A 25,763-nucleotide genomic window follows, 5' to 3' on the forward strand; every position below is an offset into this window, starting at 1 on the left:
GAAAAGATTATGTTGTCATTTCCAGATTTGACTTGTCAGTGTAACAACATGTTTTTGAGGGAGGAGTATTTCTTCCCCCCTACACTTTGTTGTGTTTTTCAGATTGTCAGTTGTTGCATTCTGTAACAGCCAGGAAGGTACAGTATATTTCTGCTCTAAGTGCAGCATATTTAAGTTTATGATTTAAAGATATCTCTGAAGCTTTTTAACCTCAAGATCTGGAGTGGCAGATGCCATAAAACAAATTTGCTTGCCTTTGATTCTTACTTTCTGATGGTATAGCAGATTCTGACATGTTCTCATTAACCTTTTCCAAAGAGTTAAACTGTAAAAGTGCATAATGTATATTTTATCACAATTTAATCTGAGATCTTTTCCTGATATTAAGAAACAGCTCATGCCTGTTTCTTCATGGACTGATGGTTAGAAATGTAGCAAGTAACAATCCCAGGTCATTCATGGATCTGGTGTCTCTGCTCACCCGTGAAGAATAACAATTGCTAGAAGTGACTAATGTTCTTAAATGCTGTGCTGAGTTTTATGTAGATTAGGTGTGCCTCTATATTCTGTTCCTTGTTTCTCAAGGTTTTATTAATTTTCCTCTTACAGTATGTTTTGGGTTTTTTTTTTAATCTGTATAATGGTATTTTGGGCATGTTAGGTTAATGGAGTTTCTATAACAGTACCGATATTGAGAGTTCTACCTGTACAGTGAAGTAAAGGTTGAACAAGTTTTTAGTTGCCATTTTTTAAACTAGATGCTAGCTTTTACTAATAAAGGACTTGAAATGTGTTTCACATTGCTGGCCAAATTCTTGCTTAACAAGTATGAATTTACATTTATTGATCTTGTTTAACATCAATGCATAATGCCAAATGACATGCCTGTTTAAATTAGGCTGAAATTAGCATAGCCAACCTATGACTGAGTGATTGCCATTGGCATATTTACCAGATACCCTTCAGTGTCATGTTCTTTTGTCTTAAGATTATTTGGAACAGATTATTTGGTTTTGTTTCTGTAAGTTCTAGTAATAGCCTGTTTATGCATTGCGTATACATGTATGAAATTTTATAAATGCTGAAGCCACATATTGATGGCACGCTGCAGGATGAAATCTGACAACATCCATCATCACTGTGTTTTACTTCTACAGATCTGAAGTCAACCAGCTTAGTCAGGAAAATGCGTATCTTCATGGCAGATTGGAGAAGATGCAGAAACGGAATGATGAATTGGACCAACAATGTATCCAGCATGGGAGAATGCATGAGAGGATGAAGTCAAGGTAGGAGGTCCTGTTAATCTGTCAGTATGTGATATGCTCTACTGTACCTCTTGTGTTGTGCAAATGTAAAAATGACAATAGGTTGTCTGAAAGTAATATTCTTTCCTTATGAAAATGACCACCCTTTCCCCCTCCCTAAGCATTCTGTCGAATTTTTTTTTTTATAACATCATTTGCTTGTGCCATTTTGGATAAATGAAAGGAAAGCTCGAACAACATAGTCTTCTGAAGAATTTAAGCCTAGTACATATGTGTGTGGGCTGTTTCGGCTGTTCTAACTTGGATGAATTGTCTTACCATGTTTAAAAAAAAAAGGGAAGGGAAGGGGGAAGGAAGAGAGCAGTTATTCAGTAATGTATACAATACAGATGTGGATTCTGTTACACCGTGTAATTGGTTTATTTTTTTGGCTATACAGTCTTACCTTTCTCATTAATACTTAACTTGTATAAACAGACAAATCTTACTGATGATCTTAGTAACCAAAGAATTATGAACCGCTTCCAGGCACAGTGCTAGCCTTTTCAGGGAAACAGAAACTTCCTTAGGAAGAACTGGGAGCAGCTACAGCAAGACGAGTATGGAATATTTCCACCAATACCAATTGACTGTTCTGGTCACAGTGTCCAGACTGAGAATGCCTTATGCTGTAGTTTGGATTAGATGTCCTTAAAGATCACTGGGGAGACTTTTCTTGTCGGAAACAGAAAGTTCACCTGTGCTTTCTTGTTCTGTTTGCCACTCCACATTCAGGGTAACAGGCACTGGAAAGAGATGAAGTAGGAGGCTGAGAGGCAACTCTGCAAACCTGGGCTACCTCTTGTCAGTACTGAAAGGCAACTTGAAGTTTGTTTTCATTAGATAGTCCTGGCTGAGAGAAATTCTGTTTGTTATTTTTTTGACCACTGACCACCTGATAGAAACAGCCAGTCTTGTATGTTTTGGGTTTGGGGTTTTTTCAGCTGGTTTTTTTTTTCTTTTTTTTCTCTGTCTGTCTATTTTACCTGGTTTCTTGCAAGCTCCCCGTACATTCTTTTCAGTCACCCAGACCCCTTCTTTCCTCTTCCTTTTCAGATTTCTAACTATACCTCACCCTGTTCTTCTGTAACATAGGATTGTCGTGATCTTTTATAGCTCAGAGATGAAAGAAATTAAAAATGCTATGACTGTGTCCATGTCCTATGTGACCACATAATATTTCTTTTTATCTCACCACCCTTTAGGTTTCTTTATTTGTGGTGGATTCCTAGTGTATAGGGGACATGCACTGAGGACTCAGAGTTACTTTCAAATGGAAAATAAATAAATTCTCCTAGCTGTTATTCTGTGGAGTTAGTACTATCTTGTTGAATTTCAGACTGCTTTGTAAGTTTTTAGAACAACCTTTACTCTGTCAGAACAAAATAAAATAAATAGATCTACTGGAAAATGTTGCTCATTCTCTGCTGCGGCAGCAATGATTATACACTAGAAAAGATTGAAAGCATTAATCCAGAAAAGAAAAGTGGTTTGAAAGCAGAGTGGTCATGCTGCAGGCAGTGCCTTACCTTCTGCTGCTGTTTTGCTGACAACAAGGAGAGAAAACAAGATAGTGGTAGCATTTGTCTTCTTTAATATTTTAGAATATGTAAATATGGCAGAGATTATTGGGAATTTGAATCATGAATGTTATACTTTACCGGCATTTTTAGAAGGGACATTTTAATGATGATATTGCACTATGTTCATTTAAAATCCAGGTAATAAGTGACAAGACTGCTATAATAAACTGCTTTAAAAATTCAGTGTAATCTAATTTTAGTTATCATGTGAAAACTGTAATAGCTTTTCAGTACCAGTTCTGAAATGCTATAAATTGGCTATGAAGTATTCAGATCTAGGCAAAGAAAAGCAGAAAGTACAACTACCACAATAAATAAATCTCCCAGTTCCTTATATTTATGATGAAGGACTTCCACCAAATTAAAATAGTGATTTTTCTCTTCTATTTTTGAAAACAGAGAACTGACTGTGCTGTTTAGTAAAGGCAGAAGAACAAATAATAATAATGTGCTTCACCTCAGATTTTCATCCATCACTCAGGTATTAATAATCACAGCATAATAATGTTAAGGGTGATTACTTCTTAATGCACTACATTTCCCCATTGTATTCAGCTATAAATAGCACTGATCTTTTTGCAACACAATCCTGCAAAGTGGGTTCCTACCTAATTTTCTAGCTGTTGTTGTCTGGCTCTCTTTAGAAAGTGTGTTGTATCTAAATGATTATGACTTAACTTGAGACCAAATATTTGCATTTCAATAATAAAAAATTGTCGAGTTGGGTTTTTTGTTTGTTTTTGTTTTTAGAAGAAGTTGCTGTCACTACTTGTGTTCCTCTGGGAGAATATGGCAGCCCTGATATATCTGTTTGTAGAAGGAGTAAGATCTAATTGATCAGTCAGAATTTCTTTTGGAGTAACAATGTTTTGGCAGTTGTGATAGTTGCGTTCCTGAAAGTGAACAAGATAACTCTTTATCTGCCATTCCTATCTTTCTATATGCTGCATATCAATATAGGCCAAAATTATAAAAGCACATTTTAAAGTCAGAGATTACTTTGAATTGCAGACTTTAAAATTATTTTGAATCATCCCTTTCACTGTATTTTTGCTTAGTGAAAAGCAGCATTAAAAGAAATAGATGTCCATCTTAAATAGTACAGTTGATGCATGGTATTGGGGCAAACTTGAATAGAAAGATGTATGGTTTTCAGGGCTAGGGTAACACATTAAGGCTGTAGTGGAACTTATGAAGACATGTTCATTTAATGTTGTTAACCTTGCAACAATGTCTGTCTTTGGTCCAGATACACGTATGATTTTTTTTACATTAGTTTTATTGTTTTGATATTTCTTGCAGCTATATACTTTTCATTTTAGACAGTGATCTGTTTGGCTAAGTAGATTATCTGAAAAGTACTAATATGACATAGGGTTACTGATGTCCCACTGGAAGTTAGCTGGTTTAGCACATGTGATTTAGGGATCTGAATCTCAGAGAAACAATTTCTTGTTTGTTTTGTGGCAAAGAATACATTGGTATAAATTTTAAACCTCAAAGCAAAATTTAGTATTCAAGTCTTCAAATTCCCATTCTGTAGATATGTGTTAATAATAAAAATTATCAGGTAGCAGAAAGTACAGAATTTCTTATAAGACATGTATAAAGATGGAAAACTAGCCAAGAATAAAAAGAATATGTCGAAAAAAATACAAAGCTAAACTACCTTTCTGTTTTCCTTCTGTGCTCCACTCCACAAAAAGACAAATACATTCTAGAGGAAGGAAAATACAAAATCAAATTAATTAGGTAACTTGTACACATAATGTTTGTTCATTCTGGGCTGCATCAAAAGAAGTGTGGCCAGCTGGTCAAGGAAAGTGATCCTCCCCCATTACCACACTCTCGTGAGACCCCACCTGAACTATTGTGTCCAGTTCTGGAATTCCCAACATAAGAAGGATATGGAACTTTTGAAACGGGTCCAATGCAGGGCTACAAAGATGATCAGAGGGCTAAAGCACCTCCCATATGAGAACAGGATGAGAGAGTTGGTGTTGTTCAGCCTGAAGAAAAGAAGGCTCTGGAGAGACCTTAGAGTGACCTTTCAGCACCTGAAGGGGCTACAGGAAAGCTGGGGAAGGACTGTTTACACAGGCACGTACTGATAGATGGGGGGAATAGCTTTAAATTGGAAGGAGGAAGATTTAGATTCAACATAAGAAATTCTTCACCGTGAGAGTGGTGAGGCACTAGTACAGGTTGTCCCGAGAAGTTGTGGATGGCCCCTCAACTGGAAGTGTTCAAGGCCAGGTTGGATGGGGCCTTGAACAGCAGCCTGGTGTAGGGGAGGTGACCCTGCCCATGGCAGGGGGGTTGGAACAGGATGATCTTGAAGGTCCCTTCCAATCCAAACCATTCTGTGCTTCCTTCTCTCCTTTACCTGTTTTGAAACTGAATTCCCAGACATGCATTTTCACCTCTGAAGTTAGACCAGTTCTGTAAATACAGATCCACTTTCTTGCAACTTCTATTCTCTTCCAATTTGGTGAGCAAGTAGAAAAAGACAGGAGTCTACCTAGATCTATAATTGATGGAGTGTATTTGTAAATAAGTAAAATATGCCCAAGCCACCATGGGTCAGGATTTTATCAGGCTATTTATACTTTCACTGAACGTAGTTAACAACTCTTGCAGGCTCCTGTGCAGCCTGCTGTACGTGAACCTGCTTTAACAAGGGTTTGTATTAGATAGTCTCCGGAGGTCCCCTCCAACTCTGACCATTCTGTGATTCTGTACAAGGTTCAGTTGCGGCTTTGCTTTTCTGTATCAATTCTTTGCATAAAGAAAGCATTTGATTATGTCATCTCTTTAGAAAATTTTTTCTGTGGACAGCCAGTGTCTGAAGTGGGAAGCATTTAATTTAATATAGCTGCCTCTTTTCTGTGTAGATTTTCTGTTAACATCTGAGGTGGTGTGTGGAAATATAGCAAATATGAAGAAAAATATCAAGATATCATGCAGTAAAAGAAAACCCCACCAGGATATAGGCAGTATTTTGTATGAAGTAGGAGGCTCTTTTGAAATCTTTTTAGGAAAAGCGTTTTTGCAAACTAAGTTCAGTATATGGGATCTGGTGCAATGGATTTTCTCTAAAACTTCAGGGTTTGTGATTAGGATGGATATTTCTGTTATTTTTGTTGTCGTTTTTGTGATCACTGTCCGATATGTATAACATTAACAAGATTTTTAATGCAGATTTGTAGGGATCTTTTTTTTTGTGGTAGCTTTTAGGGGTGACAGTATTGCGTGTATTTTGACTGTATTTTTGGTAGTTGAAGTTAAAAAGAAGAGCCTACAGGACTGGCAGTTTGGGGCAGATGTGTGTCTATTCCTCAGGCATCAGTGGTTGTAAGTTAACTATAAAAATGTTACAACCATCTGTGTAACAAGACGGCAGAGATCTGCTCTTGCCTGTTACTATAAATAAGGAGGAGATTTGTTTGAGTTCATAGACGTTGGATTTATAAAGACTATATGTGTCAAATTCTAACTACGTGCCATGTTGCTTAGATGTGTCTGCAGCCAACTACCTGGAGTGTCTTCCCCTTCAGACACTCTAGTGTAGTGCGTCAACTGCGCAGAAATGTCTGTATAGGACAACATGTGACAAATTGTATTTGTTTTCTACCTATGGGAAAATGTATGATTCTCATGGATAAGCTTATCTGAAAGAATAGCTAGATGGATTCGTAAATGGACTACTCAAGGATTTAGAAAGAAAAAGTGCAATTCAGTTTGACAATGACTTTAAAGATTTTTCCCGCCATTAAATTGATGTTGTTACTATGTGATAGTGTATGAGAGATCATGTATGCAAGAGAGGACATATATATATATATGTGTGTGTGTGTGTGTGAGAATTGAGAAAGAGAGAGAGAGAGAGAGAGAATATACCAGCAGTTTCAAGTAACTGATACAAAATATCACAGTATCTGGTTCACTGTCACTGTTACACTTCTGAACAGAGATTTTCATTTTCTTTGGCAAATCTTCAGTAGAACAATTAATTAAAATACTTCCTTAATAACTAGAGCAATCAAATTGCATTTAAATTTTTAGGTTTTCTGCCTAAAGATCTTGTATATTTTTCTGTGTGTTTTTGAGAAATAGTGATGGATGGAATAACTCAGTTTTGATAATCATCTAAGAGACAAACACACACAGAATCACTAGGTTGGAAAAGACCCACAGGATCATCAAGTCCAACCATTCCTATCAATCACTAAACCATGTCCCTCAGCACCTCATCCACCCATCCTTTAAACACCTCCAGGGACGGTGATTCAACCACCTCCCTGGGCAGCCTGTTCCAGTGCCCAATGACCCTTTCTGTGAAATTTTTTTTCCTGATATCAAGCCCGAACCTCCCCTGGCAGAGCTTGAGGCCATTCCCTCTTGTCCTGTCCCCTGTCACTTGGGAGGAAAGGCCAGCTCCCTCCTCTCCAGAACCTCCTTTTAGGTAGTTGTAGAGAATAATAAGGTCTTCCCTCAGCCTCCTCTTCTCCAGGCTAAACAACCCCAGCTCCCTCAGCCACTCCTCATAAGGCCTGTTCTCCAGCCCCTTCACCAGCTTCTTTGCTCTTCTCTGGACTCACTCCAGAGCCTCAACATCCTTCTTGTGGTGAGGGGCCCAGAACTGAACACAGTATTCAAGGTGCGGTCTCACCAGACCTTTATGTTTTTCCAGTCCAGTTCATTCCTTCTTGAATATATTGACTTTCTTGGTTTTATTTTACTGGTAGGTTAGTATTTTTTTAAGTAACAATGAGAAAATTCTTACTATCTTGTTACTAGACCAATCATCTGTTTTCAAATGCAATTTTAGAATAAAAATGCACTATATCATGGCTTTTTCAATTTAAAATGCATTAATTTTTATCTCAAAAGTAGAGATTAACGTATAAAGGGGGGATGATATGACTGAGAGCAGCCCTGCAGAGAAGGACGAAGGACTTGGGGGTGCTGATGGCCAAAAAGCTTGACATGAGCCGGCAATATGCTCTTGCAGCCCAGAAGTCCAACTGTATCCTGGGCTGCAGCAAAAGAAACATGGCCAGCAGGGCAAGGGAGGTGATTCTGCCCCTCTATTCCTCTCTTGTGAGACCTCATCTGGAGTACTGTGTCCAATTCTGGAATCCCCAGCATAATAAGGATATGGAACTGTTGAAATGGTTCCAGAGGAGGGCTACAAAGATCATCAGAGGGTTGGAGCACCTCCCATATGAGCACAAGCTGAGAGAGTTGGGATTGTTCAGCCTAGAGAAGAGAAGGCTCTGAGAAGACCTTTTATAGCAACCTTCCAATACCTGAAGGGGGCCTACAAGAAAGCTGGGGAGGGGCTGTTTACAAAGTGAAAGGACTAGGGACAATGGGTATAAACTGGAGAGGGGCAGATTTAGACTAGACATTAGGAAGAATTTCTTTACCACGAGAGTGGTGAGGCACTGGAACAGGTTGCCCAGGGAAGTTGTGGCTGCCCCATCCCTGGACATGTTCAAGGCCAGGTTGGATGGGGCCTTGAGTAACCTGATCTAGTGGGAGGTGTCCCTAGTGGGCGTTGGACCTAGATGATCTTTAATGTCCTTTCCAACCCAAACTGTTCTATGATTCTGTGATTCTGTATTATCTGTGACATCTCTGGTATTAAAGTTGCCTCAATGCTTGAAGAGCAGTATGCTCCACTTTTGCCTGAGCATCATTATTCATGTCTACGTGTCTTTGGTGTGGTTTCACTGTAATGGGATTTCTGTAACAACTGGAGACATACCTGTTTGTGTTGTCTTTCATGCACAGAGTTTGTAAAAAGCTTTGTGGTCACTTTGTTCAGTGTTAAAGTGTAGCCAGATAAACCTCTAAGTTCTGCCCAGAATTTGGTGTTATCAGTATTACTTACTTTTTTTCTTGCCATTTAATTGACTCACATTTTAGGTTGAGAAATATATATGCCAGAGAAGTACTATTTGGAAATAATCAAAGAATGATGTCTATATACATACACAAATATACATGTGTCTTGCAAATGCTGTCAGAGTCTGAAAGTGTATTTGGCTTTTGTTTAATGTTTGGGTGTTCACACACAGCTTGTATGGTCTGAAATAGAAACTGGATGTTCAAAATTTTTCCCTCTTCCTCTCAAGTTCCCTAATTGTCCACTTCTTATGTATAACTTCGTCAATTTTTTGCACTCTCACTTTAAATTAATGCCTGTATGTAGTATGTACATAAATGCATGTTATTTATGCTTTTGTATGTATAATATTCCCTTTCTGAACAGTTAATAAGTTGTGTAAGATTATATAAACCTTTAAATACTATTTATAGATTTATTCCCCAGCTACTTGAACATAAAGAAAGAATTATCTAATTGTTAGAAAAACTGAAAATGTGTACCAAGAGTGAAATACTCAATCTTCAGAAAATGCCGCAAAATTGTAGCAAATACGTTCTTAACCTTCTAAAGCAAATGACAAGCAGAAGGAAGTATCACACACACAATTTTCAGATAGTTGTCTAGGAAACTTAATGTTCTGTAAGATGTATTCTGGGTCAATGAGTACTGTGTTCCTCTACTGCAGCTATCACTAAAATGAGTGTTAATATAAAATTTATGTTTATATATACTTTTATATATATTCCTTTGTAAATGTATTTTAAAAAGTCATTAGGCCTCGCTGCTCCAATTTTGGACAACTGTTTCTATCACCACTGGTCTTCTGATTGGGATCCTTCTTATTTTTGGTCTGACTTCATTTGTGTTCGACTTGTACCTACTTGTCGTGGAGCCAAAATTGGACTAAGTAGTAGCTATTTTGTTCTGCTTTTCTTTTATCTGCACTGATAATGCAGATAATTACAAACAATGGTTGTATCTATTCAGTCCTACTTCTGATTAATAAGTGAAGTCTTCCTCTTTAGTTCTTTTTGCAATAAGCTCTCTCTCTGTTCTGATTGTTTATATTTTTTTAATATGACCAATCAGAAATGTCTACAGCATTTTAGAAGAGGACATTTGAATATCTCAGGTGGTGGAATTAATGTATTTATTGGAAATTCCTTGACTAATGGATCCTATGATGACGTTTGCCTTTTTGACAGCTGTGTAATATTGGCTGCTGATAATCTCTCTATCCAAGAAGTGCATCCAGGACCTCTTCCTCCCAAGTAAATTCAAGTTGTTAGCAGAGACTTTTGCTATGAACTGAGAAAGCATTAAGCCCCTTGTGTAAGACTTTGTACTATAAAATTTCATTCCATTTCTGCTGTTCCAATCTTTTGAGTCATCTGTTTCTTTCTGTGCAGTATCCCGGAGCTCTCTTAAGCTGATAGGATCTCTTAAATTTATCATCCCACTCCCACCTTTTGTGCTGAGTCATTATCCAAAATATTCAAAAACCTGTTTAAACTCAGAAGAAATCGGCTTCCAATTCTTCCTCACCTTCAACTGTTCCTGTCCATTGTGCTCTGTATTTTAATCAGTTACTTATCAACAACAGCTTAGTTAATGATTGCTGATGGGGCATGATATTTAATGTTTTGCTGAAGTTATTGTAGGTAAGATTTATTGCATTTCCTTTATCAAAAAAATCAGTTGTCAATGAACTTAAGATTGCCATGACAGAATCTTCTTGATCTAACTTATGTTTCAATTTCTCGTGTTTTCCATTTACCTTCATATCCTTTTGTATTTTTCCCTTCGGAAATTGTTGTAGACGTTTCATGCATTTGAGATTATGTTAATGGGCTGATAATTATTTGAATTACCTTCTTTAAGGATTAGTTAATGCTGCATCTGTTTTGATTGCTTAACAAAGTAGTCAGCTTGGCAAAGAAGGTCTAGGAGAGGAAAAGACTGCGTCTATGCTCTCTTTGCACATCAATAGAGCTGGCCATCACAGTCTCAGTGTTTTAGAAAATGTAGAATAATATCTGAGAAAGGGATACTATAAGCTTGGGGCACAGATCATCTCTCAAAGAAAACCTAGATGGAAAAATATTCAGGTTTTCTTGCTTCTATGTTGATCAGCTATCAACACTCTAACACTCCCTCTGCTAAGAGCCTGGTAGTTGTCCACTCCTGAGAATATCTTTTGCTCTACTGCTTTGACATATTCTGCCTCCTCCAAAGCAGACACAGGGATGGTTCTTATCCATCCCATCAGCTTCTGGGAATCAAAGCCTTCAGCTCACTAATAGTAAGCTTGTGTTCTTGTCTACCAGGAATGTAAAAAGCCCTGAAATATGTGTGACATAAAACAGCACAACATAAGGTTCCAGGCTGTTCTTGTTACTTTCTGTTGTCAGCACAGTTGTTGGTTTTCAAATCTAAATGTTAATTTAGGATTAACGAAGAATTCTTCATTCTCTCCTCTAAAATGGAGGTGGATAAAGGTGATGTCTTTGACAGCTCAGCTCAAACTCTCCTTGATATGGCAAGATCCAGAGATGCTTAGCCCTATGCAGGTCATCACAGTGCCACTAAAAAAGATGTGGATGGTTGGAGAGAAGTTTACCCGTGGTTTCCCAGTGAAACCCGATATTATTTTTCTTTATTTTCATTTGCTACAAATCTGAAACTGTTTTAATTTTAGTTGGGGCTTGCTTCAGGTAGTGATACCTGATCCTTCTTGTCCTAATCCACAAATTACCCCTTAATCATCTACTGTGAAACACTTTGCCTGATAGTAGCAGGTCTGGTCTATGGTAGTAGTCATGGACCAGTCTTCATCACCCCTTTGCCCAGGGATGTGAAATAAAAAGTGAGCAGACTGGATCATAGTGCTCCTTTGCTGGCAGGTTAATAAAAACGTAGTTGTTTAATGGCAAGAAATAGCCCACAAAAGCATGTTTCAGTTCATTTAAATTATCGGCTAAAAGTTATCCAGAGCTACAGAACAAAGGTTTCTATCCTGGATAATAGCTTTTCCAGTCTAGAATAAACTCTGGAGGACAATCCTCCCCATATTTCTCCTAGAAGTATACACCATTTAACAATTGTCAGCAAGTCTGGATTGTTTCAACCACATAAAAAAAATAAATTGTTGAAACTCCTATTATACTCACCTTGTTTTCTTTCTACCATATTGTGTTGCACCTGCATTTTTAAAATTCATTTTTCTCTACTATATTTCTGTGATATCCTTGTGATACGTCAGAACATTAAAGGACGAGTTTTCAAGTAGCCGCTGTGGGACTAACACTGTGCAGTAGTTTGACAGAAAATATATGGTTGGCTTATTTAACAGTAATTGGGATCTTCCTATCGGACTTTAAGTGAACTCACAATAATAGTAAAATCTGACTATTAACCTATTTGGCAAACTACTCTAAGCAGTAGCAGATCTCCTTCCATTTTTGGTCTCTGTATCTAACTCTGAGGTTTTCAGACAAAGGCTATTTCAAATCCTCTATTGTCGTATAGTAGGGAACTGAAAATGAAGACAGGTTAATAACATTTAAACAGCTTTGCAAGTGTCGTGAAAATTCACCAGCTCTGTAACAAAATCTATGCATCTGCCTGCTTTCAAGGTTATTGTTGTAAGAGGAGATGAGCCCAAACTAATGACAGTTTATGTTTTTAATATATTAAGTGAGTAGATTTCTACAAGACTATTGGAAGGCTGTTTTTTCCTGGTAACTTCAGTGCTTTGGTTGCTTCCACAGGGTCCAGTACTGCTCCTACGGAAGCTGATACAACTGTGGATGTTCTTATTTTCCATGTGTAGATCTAACACGCTTTAAAATCTTCGCATATTTAGCATTGATATGCCTTCTGCCAGTCTTTCCATAACTAATGTTGTACTTAAAGGTGGAGGAGGTTCCCGTTCATGCCTTTTGTTTTCCATCATTCAAACAATTAGAAGTGCTATTGTTTATGCATTATGAGACTAAAGATTTATTTTTCCTCTAGTTTTGTTCTCTAAAACACAGCTAGAATCTTCTTTTGCTTATTTCTTGTCTAACTTAAACTATAATTCTTTTCTAGAGCTCCAGTCATGTTAATTCTAAGCTTCTGAGTGCACTCTAAAAAGGTTTCCATCCTAAAAAAATAAAAACTAAGAATTAGTTGTGTTTATTGTGCCTTGTGATAGTGCTTATGGGTAGTTGTCTAATAGTAACAGACATTGTGCTAGTTTATGGAAACGCTATCTTAAATGTCTTGCCTCTCAACTGCTAATCACAGAAATTGTGGTGAAATGGAGATTATGGAAGTGGCTATAATGAAGGACATTATGATAAGACCTACTTACCTACATTCCTAGTGTACTCAAGACCGCATTACATGTGCTCAGGGTTCTCAGTTTGGTTCTGAAATAAAGTGGTAACAATGGAAGAAATGAGAAATGGAAAAGAGTAATAGTTTATTATGTGTTTGTTTAACTTATTCTTTGTGAACAGTAAATTTGTATACAAAGGGAAACAAAGGGGAAATGAGGTTGGTTTCTTTTTTTAAAAAAAGTCCTTTTAAACCTCAGAGAGGCAGACTCCACCTTTAGTTATACATATGGAAATACATCCTTGTCCCAAATACATCTCATGGGATATCATACGACTTGATCCTGAACGGTCTTTAGAATTCTGATTTGAGTCAAGTTAATGTTGTGAAATCATAGAATCATAGAATAACCAGGTTGGAAGAGACCCACCGGATCATCGAGTCCAACCATTCCTATCAAACACTAAACCACTCCCCTTAGCACCTCATCCACCCGTGCCTTAAACACCTCCAGGGAAGGTGAATCAACCACCTCCCTGGGCAGCCTGTTCCAGTGCCCAATGACCCTTTCTGTGAAGAATTTTTTCCTAATGTCCAGCCTAAATCTCCCCTGGTGGAGCTTAAGGCCATTCCCTCTTGTCCTGTCCCCTGTCACTTGGGAGAAGAGGCCAGCACCTTCCTCTCTACAACCTCCTTTCAGGTAGTTATAGAGAGCAATGAGGTCTCCCCTCAGCCTCCTCCTCTCTAGGCTAAACAACCCCAGCTCTCTCAGCCGCTCCTCGTAAGACTTGTTCTCTGTAAGACTTCTAAGTCTCTATTACCAAAAGGTTATCTCAGTGGCATGGCTGAAATTGCAGTAATCTTTTTTCTGCTTATGTAAAGCAGTGTCATCTTTGAGTGCTACACTAGCACTTCCCACACTACCAGGGATTTAGCCTTAGTTCTAGCTATGTGACTTGCATGTGGTCAAAAACAGCTTTCAGGTTTTGAAGTGGTAGTGTTTTTTCCCATTTACTTGGATCACTTGAGTGACTGCCCTTTCATACATATTTTAAAAAAAAAAGTATTTGCATATATATGCTTTATATGCTATATATGCACGTATAAATACACACACAGAGTTTCAGAACTAAAAAAAAGCTCATCTGTAAATTGACTGTAGGCATGAACAATAGCACAGAATAAATGTTTGGAAGCATGTCACTTAAGCACTTGAACTTTTACCGTTGTGAAGGCTGTTGTAATCTGCTGTGTCTTATCACACATGTGTTAGATGGTGCAAGTACTCGTGCTTCCTAAATCAGTTTTATGAATAAAATGTACAAACAAGCTGAGCAGAGGCATATGTATCCTTGGGAAAGGGCTTTCATAGGCTGGGCAGGAATGGAATTTCTTCATTGACTTTCTGTAATATTAACCCCATCCATAAAATCCACAGGAAATGTGCCTAACATTTTTTCCTCTTTAAATTTTCATTTCTAATAGCAAGAAGACGTTCCAGACAGTGCATTTCTGGGGGATTATTGTATTTCTCGGGTGGCTGAAGTCACTCACCCTTCAGCCTTGTGCCTTACAACACACCCGAGGCGAGCAATAATCCCCAGCAAGGCACTGCCTGTCTTATATTATTGCTTAATTATTATACCTATTTAATGCTGCTTAGAACACTGTCAGCTGTTGAGAAAAGGTAATTATCACTAGTCAAATGAAAAACACTTTTTTGGCTGCCTTACGGATACACATTTTACTGGTACCTTGATACATAATGAAGCCTGATAGCAAAACTTTTGCTTGTCTCTTCTTCAAGCCACAGCTGTTTCCCTGCTAAATTCATCCCATCTGTCTCCCCTTCCGTAAGGCTGTAGGCAGTATAGCATAAGTACAGAAGCAGTTCAGTGCTATTTTGGATAAACATAGCTGAAATTTGAATCTTTGCCATTTGCAATGCACACATTTTGTTTTACTGCTGTAAAGAGAGCTGTCAAAATAAAAACTACATGGATAATTTACTGAAATACAGTCAAATAAAGGGATGATCAAAGGGGAAAAATGAAGATATGGGGTCACTCTTACTTTCATGGTGTATTCTGAACAAAGTAATTGTTGACCTCTTGACATTGCTGAGTTCAGAGAAAGTGGTAGTGAGTAAGAAATGTAGAATCCACTGAATTAGAATATAGCATAAAAAAGTCCAGACTTGCTGCCAAAAGGGTTAAATGCAGTAGGCAATCATTTGTTGAGATAGGTGACCAGTTGTGTAACATCATACAGCTTGGAATTAAATATGTGATGCTTTGTCTATGGAAATGGAAGGACACCATGATCATCACTGTAGGGCAATGTTCATCTGCACCCTTCTTCACTCGTTGCAGTTTTATTTGACATGGAAAAATGTATACTAAAGCTGAATACAGAATCTTCATTGAATTGGAACCCAAGGCTTATGTTTGAAATTCTAGACTTTCTGGAACAAAAGATCCAAATCCCGTTAAGGTCTGCTAGTGTTTTCAAATAGTGATTTTGGTGTTCTGTATTGAGGTAAGAAGGGGTAAAAAGAGTTTTAAGTTAGCTTCTTCAGTATTTTGGGAACTGTTTTCAAGCTGTATCAAAAGAAACAAAGACATTTGTAATATTCATAAGAAAAGTACTGCTTACACAGGAATTTTTGTGTAAGTACATGTAAAATCAATATTCTGTGGCAAGAACCAATACTACACTACTCCACATTTACAAGAAAGTTAGGGTATCTCTCTCTTTAGAGACACTAAATAAAAATATATTCAAAGGTTATGAAATACTGGTTTTAGTTTTGTTCAATAATATGCATAGGAGTAAGAATGTTATAATTTCGGAGTCTGAATGTTGGTATTTAGTCCTCCTGTAACTAATCCAGGAGCTGTTGACATAGCTAACGCACCAGAACTAGTGCCCTCGTGTTTCAGTTAAAAGGAAGACTCCAAGATTTTTAAAGGAAGCCCAGTTCTTCCAGGACTCCACCATATATACAGGCACCTGCCCCTCTACCTCCCTTCCAGCTTCACTGAATATAGACTTGTCTGAACACTTACTAGGTCACTGAAATGTTACAGTAAACATCCAGGTACAATGACCATCTTGGAATGATTGCTTATATGGAAAAATATTGTAATAATCTTTGAAGTGCTTTTGAGGTCTGAACTTGCCTTTTAAAAATAGCACCTATGGCTTGTTCATCCTGTTTTGTATACAACTCTAAATCACTTGCAGTAAAAGCAGGATGTTTAATATCTGATAGATCATGTACCAACTTAATGTTTCAAGGAACTTAATAAGCTTCTCCCCCCCCACCACCCTTTTCAAGGAGAGATTTGCTTTTGTGCTGTGTTATATATTGGAAATAGTTAGCCTCATTTAGGTAGCTGCTATAAGTATGCGTGGGAGGCCTGTACCTTCATGCATAACAGATTTGAGAGATTCACTGCATTTTTTCCAAACATTATTCCAAAGCTGCAGATATTTAAAGAAAACTCTTTTTTTTTTTTGTTTACAAAGGATTTTACCCTCTTGCAGAGGTTGGACAAATGAGAATTTGAGATGGAGGAGGGGAAAAGATCAAGGGCAAAGCAAGTAATAGTGGTTGTCTTTCCCATGTGCAAAGTATTAAGAAAGCTTTCGATCTTATGCTTTTCACATATTTATTGCACTTTATTTTTGCAGTCCAGAGTGCCTTGCCGTAAGTATGTGTATTTGTTGATGATGTGATAAAAAATTCAAGATCCTTCACCTTCAATGTTGAGTATGGTCCAACTGTTAGGACTCTTTATGTTGATCTGGATCTAATAAGGAGACTTCCTTTTGTCAAATCTTTGAGTACTCATTTGTTTTTGTCTGGCCATCATCCTTTTACTTACATCCAGGAATTTATTTTTTTTTTCTGCCTATGTGTTTTTAAGATCAGATGGAAGGCCCTGTATTTCCCCTCTTTCCTTCTGCAGGTTAGTGTGAGGACAAAAGAAAAAGAAGGAATGGGTGAGAGGGGATCACATACTACTAGACAAAAAACAAAAATCCGTTAAGTAATATGAAAGAAGAAAAATACTTATTTAAAGACAAAAGAAAAAAATACTTCTTACATTGCTATTTTCTGTTCTTTTCACTTTACCTTCTCATGGTTTTCTTGGTTTAAGGTAATTTTAGGTACCCTACCTCTATATGTGGAAGGAGTGTTTCATGATAGATGTATTCTGAAGATTTCTAGATCTTCTGAAAAACAGAATGCTTTTTGGAAGGTGCAAAGTGAACAAAAACCTCCACTTGTTCAAAATTTTTCATGCAACTTACCTATTTGCTCGGTTGCCTGGCAAGTTGTATGATCAAAACCAAAAGCCAATACAATCTTTGCTGATTATTATTACTTTTTGCACAGTCTTAGCTGTCTGCTCCCACTTCGAACTGCCTCAATTTTGGCAAATTTTAGATTCTTAAAATTGTTGTTATTACTATTAGTGCTTAGATGTTCTGATTAAATATAATTGCAAGCTCCACTGTTTGAAAGTAGGGGTTTTTTTAATAGCAACTTGACATAAGCTGAACCATACGTTCCACTTATGTGGTACGTAAATGTTTTTCTTCTTTTTGACTGGATTTTCCCAAATGGAGAAATTATGACATCTATTATAAGTGATTGCAGATCATCTATAAAACACAAGTAAAATCCTTTTCATTCAACAATAGTGCAGGTTTGGTGTATGCACTCTTACTAGAAACAAAAGCTTACCTTACATTGCTGCGTTAAAGTGCTTCCTTCTGGACTGTTCTTCTGAGTTGTCACAGAACCCAGCACTGCTCTGTTCCATTTGAGCCTCACCTGAGGTACAAAGATACCCCAAGCAAAGTTTTAAATTACAGGGATGGTTTATACAAAAGTAGAACCGATTAGAGTCCTGATAGTTCAATTCATTAGCGGAGCCCCCAATTCCACTTCTGTTAAAGCAGTGTTGCAAGATAGAGGAGCAATCCTTCCCATGCTACCTTCTTTCCTTTCAGTAATCGGTGGAACTTCGGTTGCTGGAAGTGGCTGAATTTGTTGTCTTTTAAACACAGCAGATAACTGTAGACCAGAATTGAAAGTGAGGGTTGCCTGAGACTGTAGAATAGAATCATGGAATCATTAGGTTGGAAAGAAACCTTAGAGATCATCAACTCTAACCATACCTGTCTACTACTAAATCATGTCCCCAAGCACCTCATCCACCCATCTTTTGAACACCTCCAGATGTTAGTATTATTCATATGAAACTAGCATCTTTAAAATTCTGTTCCACTAAAATTTATTCTCTCCTATTAAGTTAATTTCTTATCCATCTTTTCAAATAGCACGTTTGGGGATTCTTTCCTTTGTAATCTTTATGGGAAGGATTTTTTTTCCTAATACTTCAGTGACTTTCTACATCAGATTGGAGGGTAATGTTACAGTCAGTAATGTTTATATCAACAAATGTAAATTCAAATTAAATCTATTATTTAAATAGCATAATGGAAACACATGGTGCTTTGTAGGCATGTAATTAAAGAAGATCTGTGCCTCCAGGAGTTTATGATCTAAAGATCAAAAACAGTTCCACATGCAACAGACCTCTTCTAAATATCAGTGTACAATTTGAGGATTTTGTCTTGCATTTACTTCAGCATAAATTTTACACTAGAGCAGAGATTTCACACAGGCCAGTACAGTACTATTTGAAGTGTAGTGCACAATGTACTTGACACTTTATGCAGGGGCAGTTAAGTCTTAGCATGGAGAAGTTGAGTGTTTTGATGTCTAGATTTATACATCTTTTATTTAACAGTAACAATATAAACTAAACTTTGTGGATGATAGTAGCTTAGTTTGGGGAAAAAAAACAAGTTCTTATCTTTAACAAGGAGTCTGACTAGCTATGCTTTCTCTTTTTTTTTTTTTCTTTTGCAGTTGTGAAAGTAATTTTGTACAAAATTGCCTTTGAGTTAAATTATTCACTCATCATGGGACAATAGCCCATGTTCACTTTTCAGCTGAGCCAACAAAAACGTGGGAAACAGACCAGCCTAGTATTGCATTGTTTCCTTATATAATGTGGTGGTTTGGAAATGATGATGAAGGGGCAACCTGGATATTTCATAGATGAAATAGTAGACTCATAAACTAAAGCTTTATTTGCTATTTGTAATGAGGTTTTCTCCCTTCCTTTCAAAACCGTGCTCACAAATCAGGCATGTAGCTTTTATTTTAAAAAGAAAAGATGAGGACAAAGAAAAGGGAAAAAAAAGTCAAACCTCTGTCCTTTGAAGAAATTTCTGCCTGAATTGCATGCTGGGTGCCCTCAAAATCCCTGGACTCCTTCAAAACTTGGAAGCGAGTTCAGACCCTAACTAGGTAAGGCAGTGAACTTTGGTTAGTGTACTTTTAAGTCTTTTCTCCTTGTAAAATGCTACAAAAAAGTCTGGGTGTAAACACATAGGTCGTTATTGTCAAGTTTGATGGTTTGGGATTTCTTCCAATTATCATCCTAATTAGTACCCTGAATTAAAAAGAATTTTTAATTTCCTTTGAATGTGGGAAGTCAAATGGAGACCTGTCTGTGAACCTTGTGATTCATAGGTAGCTGAAAACCATTCACCCCTTTCGTCACTGTAAAGATTTAGCTGCAACATAATTTAGCATCTTGAAGAGGTAACTTTTGCCTTCAGTCTCCTGAGCATTTTCCCTAAGTTAAGGTAACCCCAGACAGCACCTTGCATGTTTACAAGTTTTGTTCTTTTTTCTTTTATCCTAGTGCTTTTTTTCCGAATTGATTCTGTTGCTTAGGATTGCACAACTCAGAGGTGCAACTGTTTGATTTCCTTACACTTCTTAAACCCTTAAAACCTGAGTTCTGGTCCTTTCCTGATCCTCAGTGTTTTGGGTTCTGGCAGCTATCAGAAGCTTCTGAGCAGTCTTTTTTTTTTTTTTTTTTAATTATGGCAGTTCTTCTGCAAGTGTTGTGTTTAGATTTTACTTATGCCATGGTGCAGATCCTGGTACTGCTGGTTGAAGGTCATTTGTGTGCTGTGTGGAAATAATGCTGTATTGACTTTTTCTAACATCTTCTAAGATAAGGCTGTGAAATGGGTGCATGTTATGAATGGTAGGCATTAATGAATGCTGGTGCTTTTCTTCCAAACCGCTCTGAGCAAAATTTTTATGCTTCAGGTACAGCTCTACACTAATAAAGGTGAAATAATAAGTTTTCCTGCAATGACTGATAGTACAGATCCTGCCTTTTGTATGTCTGCAACTGTATTTCCTTTCTACTGCACTTCTTTTTTTTTTAATTCAGCTGGAGCTCTCAGAGTAAAATGATTCTTTGGGTCATATGGTACGTGGCTTCACACAAACTTTTACTACACGACAGGCTAACTTAGCAACTAAGATTTGTTTTCCTATACATGGCTTTTGTCTTGGGCTGATATATTGGATTCTGTGCTGTACAAAAGGAAGCCCTAAATGGCAACTACAGTAGCATTTCACCTGGGACCCGGGTATTTGGATCTAGACTCAGGTGAAGGATTTGTGCTCAAAAGCATTCAGTGCTTGCGATACCAAATACCAAATTTCTTTTGTAGCAGTTGAATCAGTGGTAATCTCACAATTCTAATGCAACGCTGAAAAAAAAACCTTTATTTGTTGCGTTACCTTCATAATTTTAAGGTGCTTTGGGTGGAAGAATAAGCACGAATAACATTCCCTAAGAGAGTGTAGCATTGGTAGTCTTGAACAAACAACCCACCCCATAAAAAAGTCAAACCAACAACAACAAAAAAAATCCCCAAAACACAAATGACAGAGGTCCTATGAAAAGAGACAATAATTCTGACATGAGGCATTTAAATAACAGGGAGTGATGCAGAAAAGTGCCCCAGATTTCAACATTCTTTTCAGCTGACATCAGAAAACAAGGTAGACTTAGCATGAGAAACAGTGTCTTTATATGAAGAGATTGCTCTTGTTAGGCCCATATGTGAACCATATATCCAGATTCTCTCTACATCCGCTCAAATGTCTCCCTGTCAGCATCTGAAGAGAGATCCCCAAATGTTCAAATGTACCTTTCAGATCAGAGTTTAATTTTAGAAGACTATCTTGGCCTATTTTTTATTTGGCCTGTAATTTTGATAATACCAGTACTGTGGTGGAGGAGACACCAGATTGCAAGTAAAATTTCAGAAGTCAAAATGCTACAAAGCTGTAGAAAAAAACAGAAGTGCAGTTTGCAGTAATAGGCCACGATACTTATATATATGGTAAAATATGTATATGTTAAATGCATGTCATTATTGAATAAGTAATAATTTATCAGGGAGTCTGTTCATGTGCACATTGTAGGTTACTGACTACAACGTGGAGGCTGGACGCTTCCATGGTTTGTGTGTCAGATGAGGAAGGCAAAGTTTATAAGCCGGAAAAATTATTCCAGAGGTGACACTCATAGAAATTCAGGACTGTAGTACTGTTGAGCATCTTGGACATTTTTGCAATTTCTGCTTTTTCTTGTATTTAATCTGTAAACATTCTTTCCAATCTAATGACAAGCTTTTAAAAATATGAGCAAAAGCCAAATTTGTTTGGTTTTTTTTTTTAAAAAATAGAAGGCAAAAAGCTTACCGCTTGGGATTGTTTAATGCACATAAGCAAAGAAAGCTGCTAGACAATTCAGAAGAATCACTCTGATTATTTAAATATCATCAGGTAATACTTAAGAGAATAATAAAAACTGATTACATTAGAATAGTTTGGATACCATGAAATTTGTGGAAATGTTAGCTGAAATCTTTCAGATACCTTATAGAGAAATTAAGTAATCACTAAAGTATATTTACTTGTATCCCTAAAATTACGTACATGAAGTCACCATCCAGAACTAGAAATTAAACTAAAACAGGAGTTGCAAAATTAAAACTGCCAGAATGAAGTGTGATCATTTTTCAGTGCAGTGGTTCTAGGCTTTCTGTTTTGGTAATGAGTGTCTAATGGTGTTCATATGGTTATGAAGGAAGAAATCAATTCCCTTGCTAATATCACCACTTGTCGGTGTAGTCCTTTTCAAATTGAAGGCATTCTGCTTTGAATTCGCCATTTCTCTTTGTTTTAAAAGAGGGAAAGCGTTCTATTATTTCTACAAATTACTCTAGAAATTCTGTTGTTTCTACAAGATGCAAATGAAGTGCCCAATAAAACTGTGTAGGTGATTTACAATTATTATATCAGATATTGCAGATATGGCTGGAATATGAATAACATAAGCTTTAAACCTGTTTTATAATCTTGATTATTCCATATAATAAGAACTGTCTTTTCTTTAAAAAGTTTAAAAAAACTCATGTTCCTCCCTCCAGAAAAAAAATTAAAAAAAAAAAGCAAACAAACCAACTCAAAACCCACTTATTTTGCATTCGTAGCGATGACCAAGGTGTGATAGTGGATTATTCATCAGGCCCAATCTTTCTCTTAAGTGGTCCAATGTAGTGAATTCTTTGGTAGTTTAGATCAGAAATCATTAAGTGTGAAACTGTGTAAGAAGCACTGCAATTACACTCTAGTGTCAAGTAAGAAGTTCTTGACATGCACTGCACCCTCATAGTTTTCCATTGCTTGTCAAGAGAATAAAGTATATTATTTTTTCTTAGCCTGCAAGCAATAAGAAATCATGCAGCATTTACATTATTCCTACAACAGACAATTTGCAGAAGGTCTTGCCCTAGGTTTCACACGTGGTTTCTTTTCAGTCACTTCTTCTGGCCCAGGAAGATGGAGCACCTATACAAAGTTCATTTCCTCTCTCATGCCTAACTATAGGACCTTAATTTTTGCCTAAACAATAAACATTAAATTCTGAAATGCTTAATCCAGTGTTTGTTTGACATATGCAAAAGACCTGTTGTTGGCCACCTCCTATGTTTCTGAAATTCTGTTTCTGATGTTTGTATGGGCTTTTAATGAAGTGAGGGTGATACTGGAACTTGGTAAGGGACTAGTGTGGGGTGAGAGGGCCTGTGGAACAGCTCTCCAAGCACATCATCATCTTGAACTTCTGTCACAGCTGATGTTCAGAGACATGACAAATATGGTCATAGATTGGTTTTGACCTTATCAGTTCAGAAGTAATTTTACTGGGTTGACTATTGCTTTACAATCCAAAGCAGTTCAATGGATAAACCAGACATTTTTAGTTTCATTAAGTCTTATCGAGTTTATTAATAATCTTTCAGGAAAATGCAAGGAAAATAAAGATAGTTAACGTGTACAATCAGATGATTGGAAAAGCATTTCTCTCTCATCTCCCAGAGTCCTCTAAGAAGATTGGGGCAACTGGGCCAAGCCTGGTTATTAACATCTGAAATGAAAATTGATTAGTGATCAGAAACATGTGTTGAACAGACAAGAATATCTGAAGAGATTCTTCCAAGAAGCTGCGGAGGGTTTTTGTTGGTTTAGTTTTTAACATAATTTTGTAATTTGTATGTTTTGAAGAGTACGCATAGGACTAAGTGAAATCTTAATCTGTAGTTATGTATTAATCTGTAGTTGCATATGTATGTTCTTCATTTATTACAGCTGGTAAATCAAGCCTTTTCAACTTTAAACTCAGCTAAATTGCTACATCATTGAATACACTGCCACATTTTACATTTTGAAATTCAAGTTTTTTCATCCTTTTCTTAAGAAAGAGGAAAGAGAAGTGGAAATGCGGGAGGAGATAGGTTTTAAATTTTGGTTTTATTTAAAACTATACAAAGTAATTTGGATGAATTTTAAAAATGCCTTGAGGCAGAAAAGGAGAGAAAAAGCAAGTACTAGCCATAAATAAAAAGTTTAGAAACCAAGTGTTGTGTCCTCCAAAGTGCTAGTTTGAACCTAAGCCTCAGCATTGGTCTGTTCTTTCTCTGAGGGTAGGACACAGTCTCTACTTCATTTGTTCAGGAACTCTAACTCCCAAATAGCTGAGGGGAAAAACCTATTTGTACGTTATCTAGTCAAACACAAATATTTCCATATTATAAGGAAAGCTGATTTTGTGTAGAAAAGAGAAATGTTCTGTGCTTCTTGCAATGGAGAGTTGATATAGGGAGACTACTTGGAGCAAATAAAGGTCTACTTTCTATTGTTCTTGAAAATGGCTAGAACATACACATGTGCTTCATGGTCCTTAGGCTACATACTCCTCACTGCACAGACAGTCACACAGACAATACATGTGAGCGTCATTTGAGGTGGAGCTGTTATCTTTTATCTCCTTCATGTCTTATTTTACTAATGCATGAAAAGTTGAATGAGGAAATAAGTGTTTCAGAACAAAAGGTGCTGCAAATCCTCAACAGAGTTGCAAAATTGTGCTGTCTATCTTTACACATTTCTCTCTCTGCCTGTCCTTTGTTGACAGAGATGGTTATTCATCACAGAGTGATCAATGAAGGTTTTATAGAAACATTTCTTTATAATTTCTATGTTCTAGGTCTTTTTTTTTTTTTTTTAAATTTGGGGCTCCAAAGTGTATATTTTCTTTTCTGTTAGAGTCAATTATGTCATAAATGGTCAAATGATAACTCATCACAAACAAAATTATTTTTGCAGCCTGTCGTCCTAGTGTCTGGATTTTAAAGACACAACCTGGATGCCTGCATGCCAGTGCAACCAGGATTTCAACAGTGTCAATAATCTTTGCTCATCACACCAAAAAAATCAGTGTGTCAGTATATTCCTGCAGAGTCATTAGCATACAGATTCACTCTGCTTGCTTAACAAAGCATGATTCGGTGTATTATAGTTTCCTAGTCTGCTTGTCTGATTCACCTCTGACAAAAGCAGAAAGAAAATTCAGTCCATTCTTCAGTGGCTCACTAACGTGGGAAATAAATCTTCAGGCATAAGGTCTGAAATGGCAGTCATTTAAATAATTCAAATGTAGCAATCATTTTGCCTATGTGATTTTCATTTCTTTGTTTTGTTTCTCTGTATTTCTCAGATCACTCAGAGACAAACAATCTTCTGCAACTATCTCTGTTTTTAAAATACCTAGCACTAAATAGTTCCCGTCCTCTTTAAATGCAGTTTAACTGGTTACATGTTAAATAATTATTTGCTCTCTCGTTTGTGGTGTGGAGGGGGGAGTTGGAGGGGAGAAGTAACATACAAGCAGATGTGCTGCTAGATCTACAGGCTTCTGCCAACCATATGGCATCTTAAAGAAAGATGGTTGGAGCGTCTGGATTAGCAAAGAGTCGGGATGGAAAGCCATGTGTCGTGTTGGTACAGGCAGTTGTTTTAGCTCTCTGTAAAAGGCTTCAGGAGATTGTGTAATGGAACAAATGGTACTGCAAGCCTAGTAACAGCCTTACCGCTGCTGGAGAGGCAATTGGCCCCCAGGCGGGTACTGCTTCATCCTTGCTTGTTGTTTTTTTGTGTAGGATTTTTATGTCGTTATTTCATGTTCTTCTTTTAATGTACAGGAAACTTGGGAGATATAATTCTGAACTTTATACTTGAAAGAGAGCTATTGCGTGGTTAGGGTTTTTTCACACCCCCATTTTTTATAATGAAAACACAGTTTCCCTCTCTTTGAAATTAGAAGCTTGTGCCCTTCTGCAAATTTCCTGCAT

The 25,763-nt window shown here is 37.1% G+C and overlaps 1 protein-coding gene across 2 annotated transcripts in view; it reads left to right on the forward strand.

Annotated features, from left to right (window-relative positions):
* The window catches only part of SDCCAG8 (SHH signaling and ciliogenesis regulator SDCCAG8), a 115,587-nt gene that overhangs the window by 71,535 nt on the left and 18,289 nt on the right, over positions 1-25,763 (forward strand). For both annotated transcript variants that reach the window (XM_069852415.1, XM_069852414.1), the window contains one exon: positions 1,158-1,289. In XM_069852415.1, coding sequence (XP_069708516.1) covers positions 1,158-1,289 — 132 coding nt within the window. The remainder of the gene's footprint in view (positions 1-1,157; positions 1,290-25,763) is intronic.

This window comes from Phaenicophaeus curvirostris, chromosome 2 (genome assembly GCF_032191515.1).
Source record: "Phaenicophaeus curvirostris isolate KB17595 chromosome 2, BPBGC_Pcur_1.0, whole genome shotgun sequence".
NCBI classification, from domain to species: domain Eukaryota; kingdom Metazoa; phylum Chordata; class Aves; order Cuculiformes; family Cuculidae; genus Phaenicophaeus; species Phaenicophaeus curvirostris.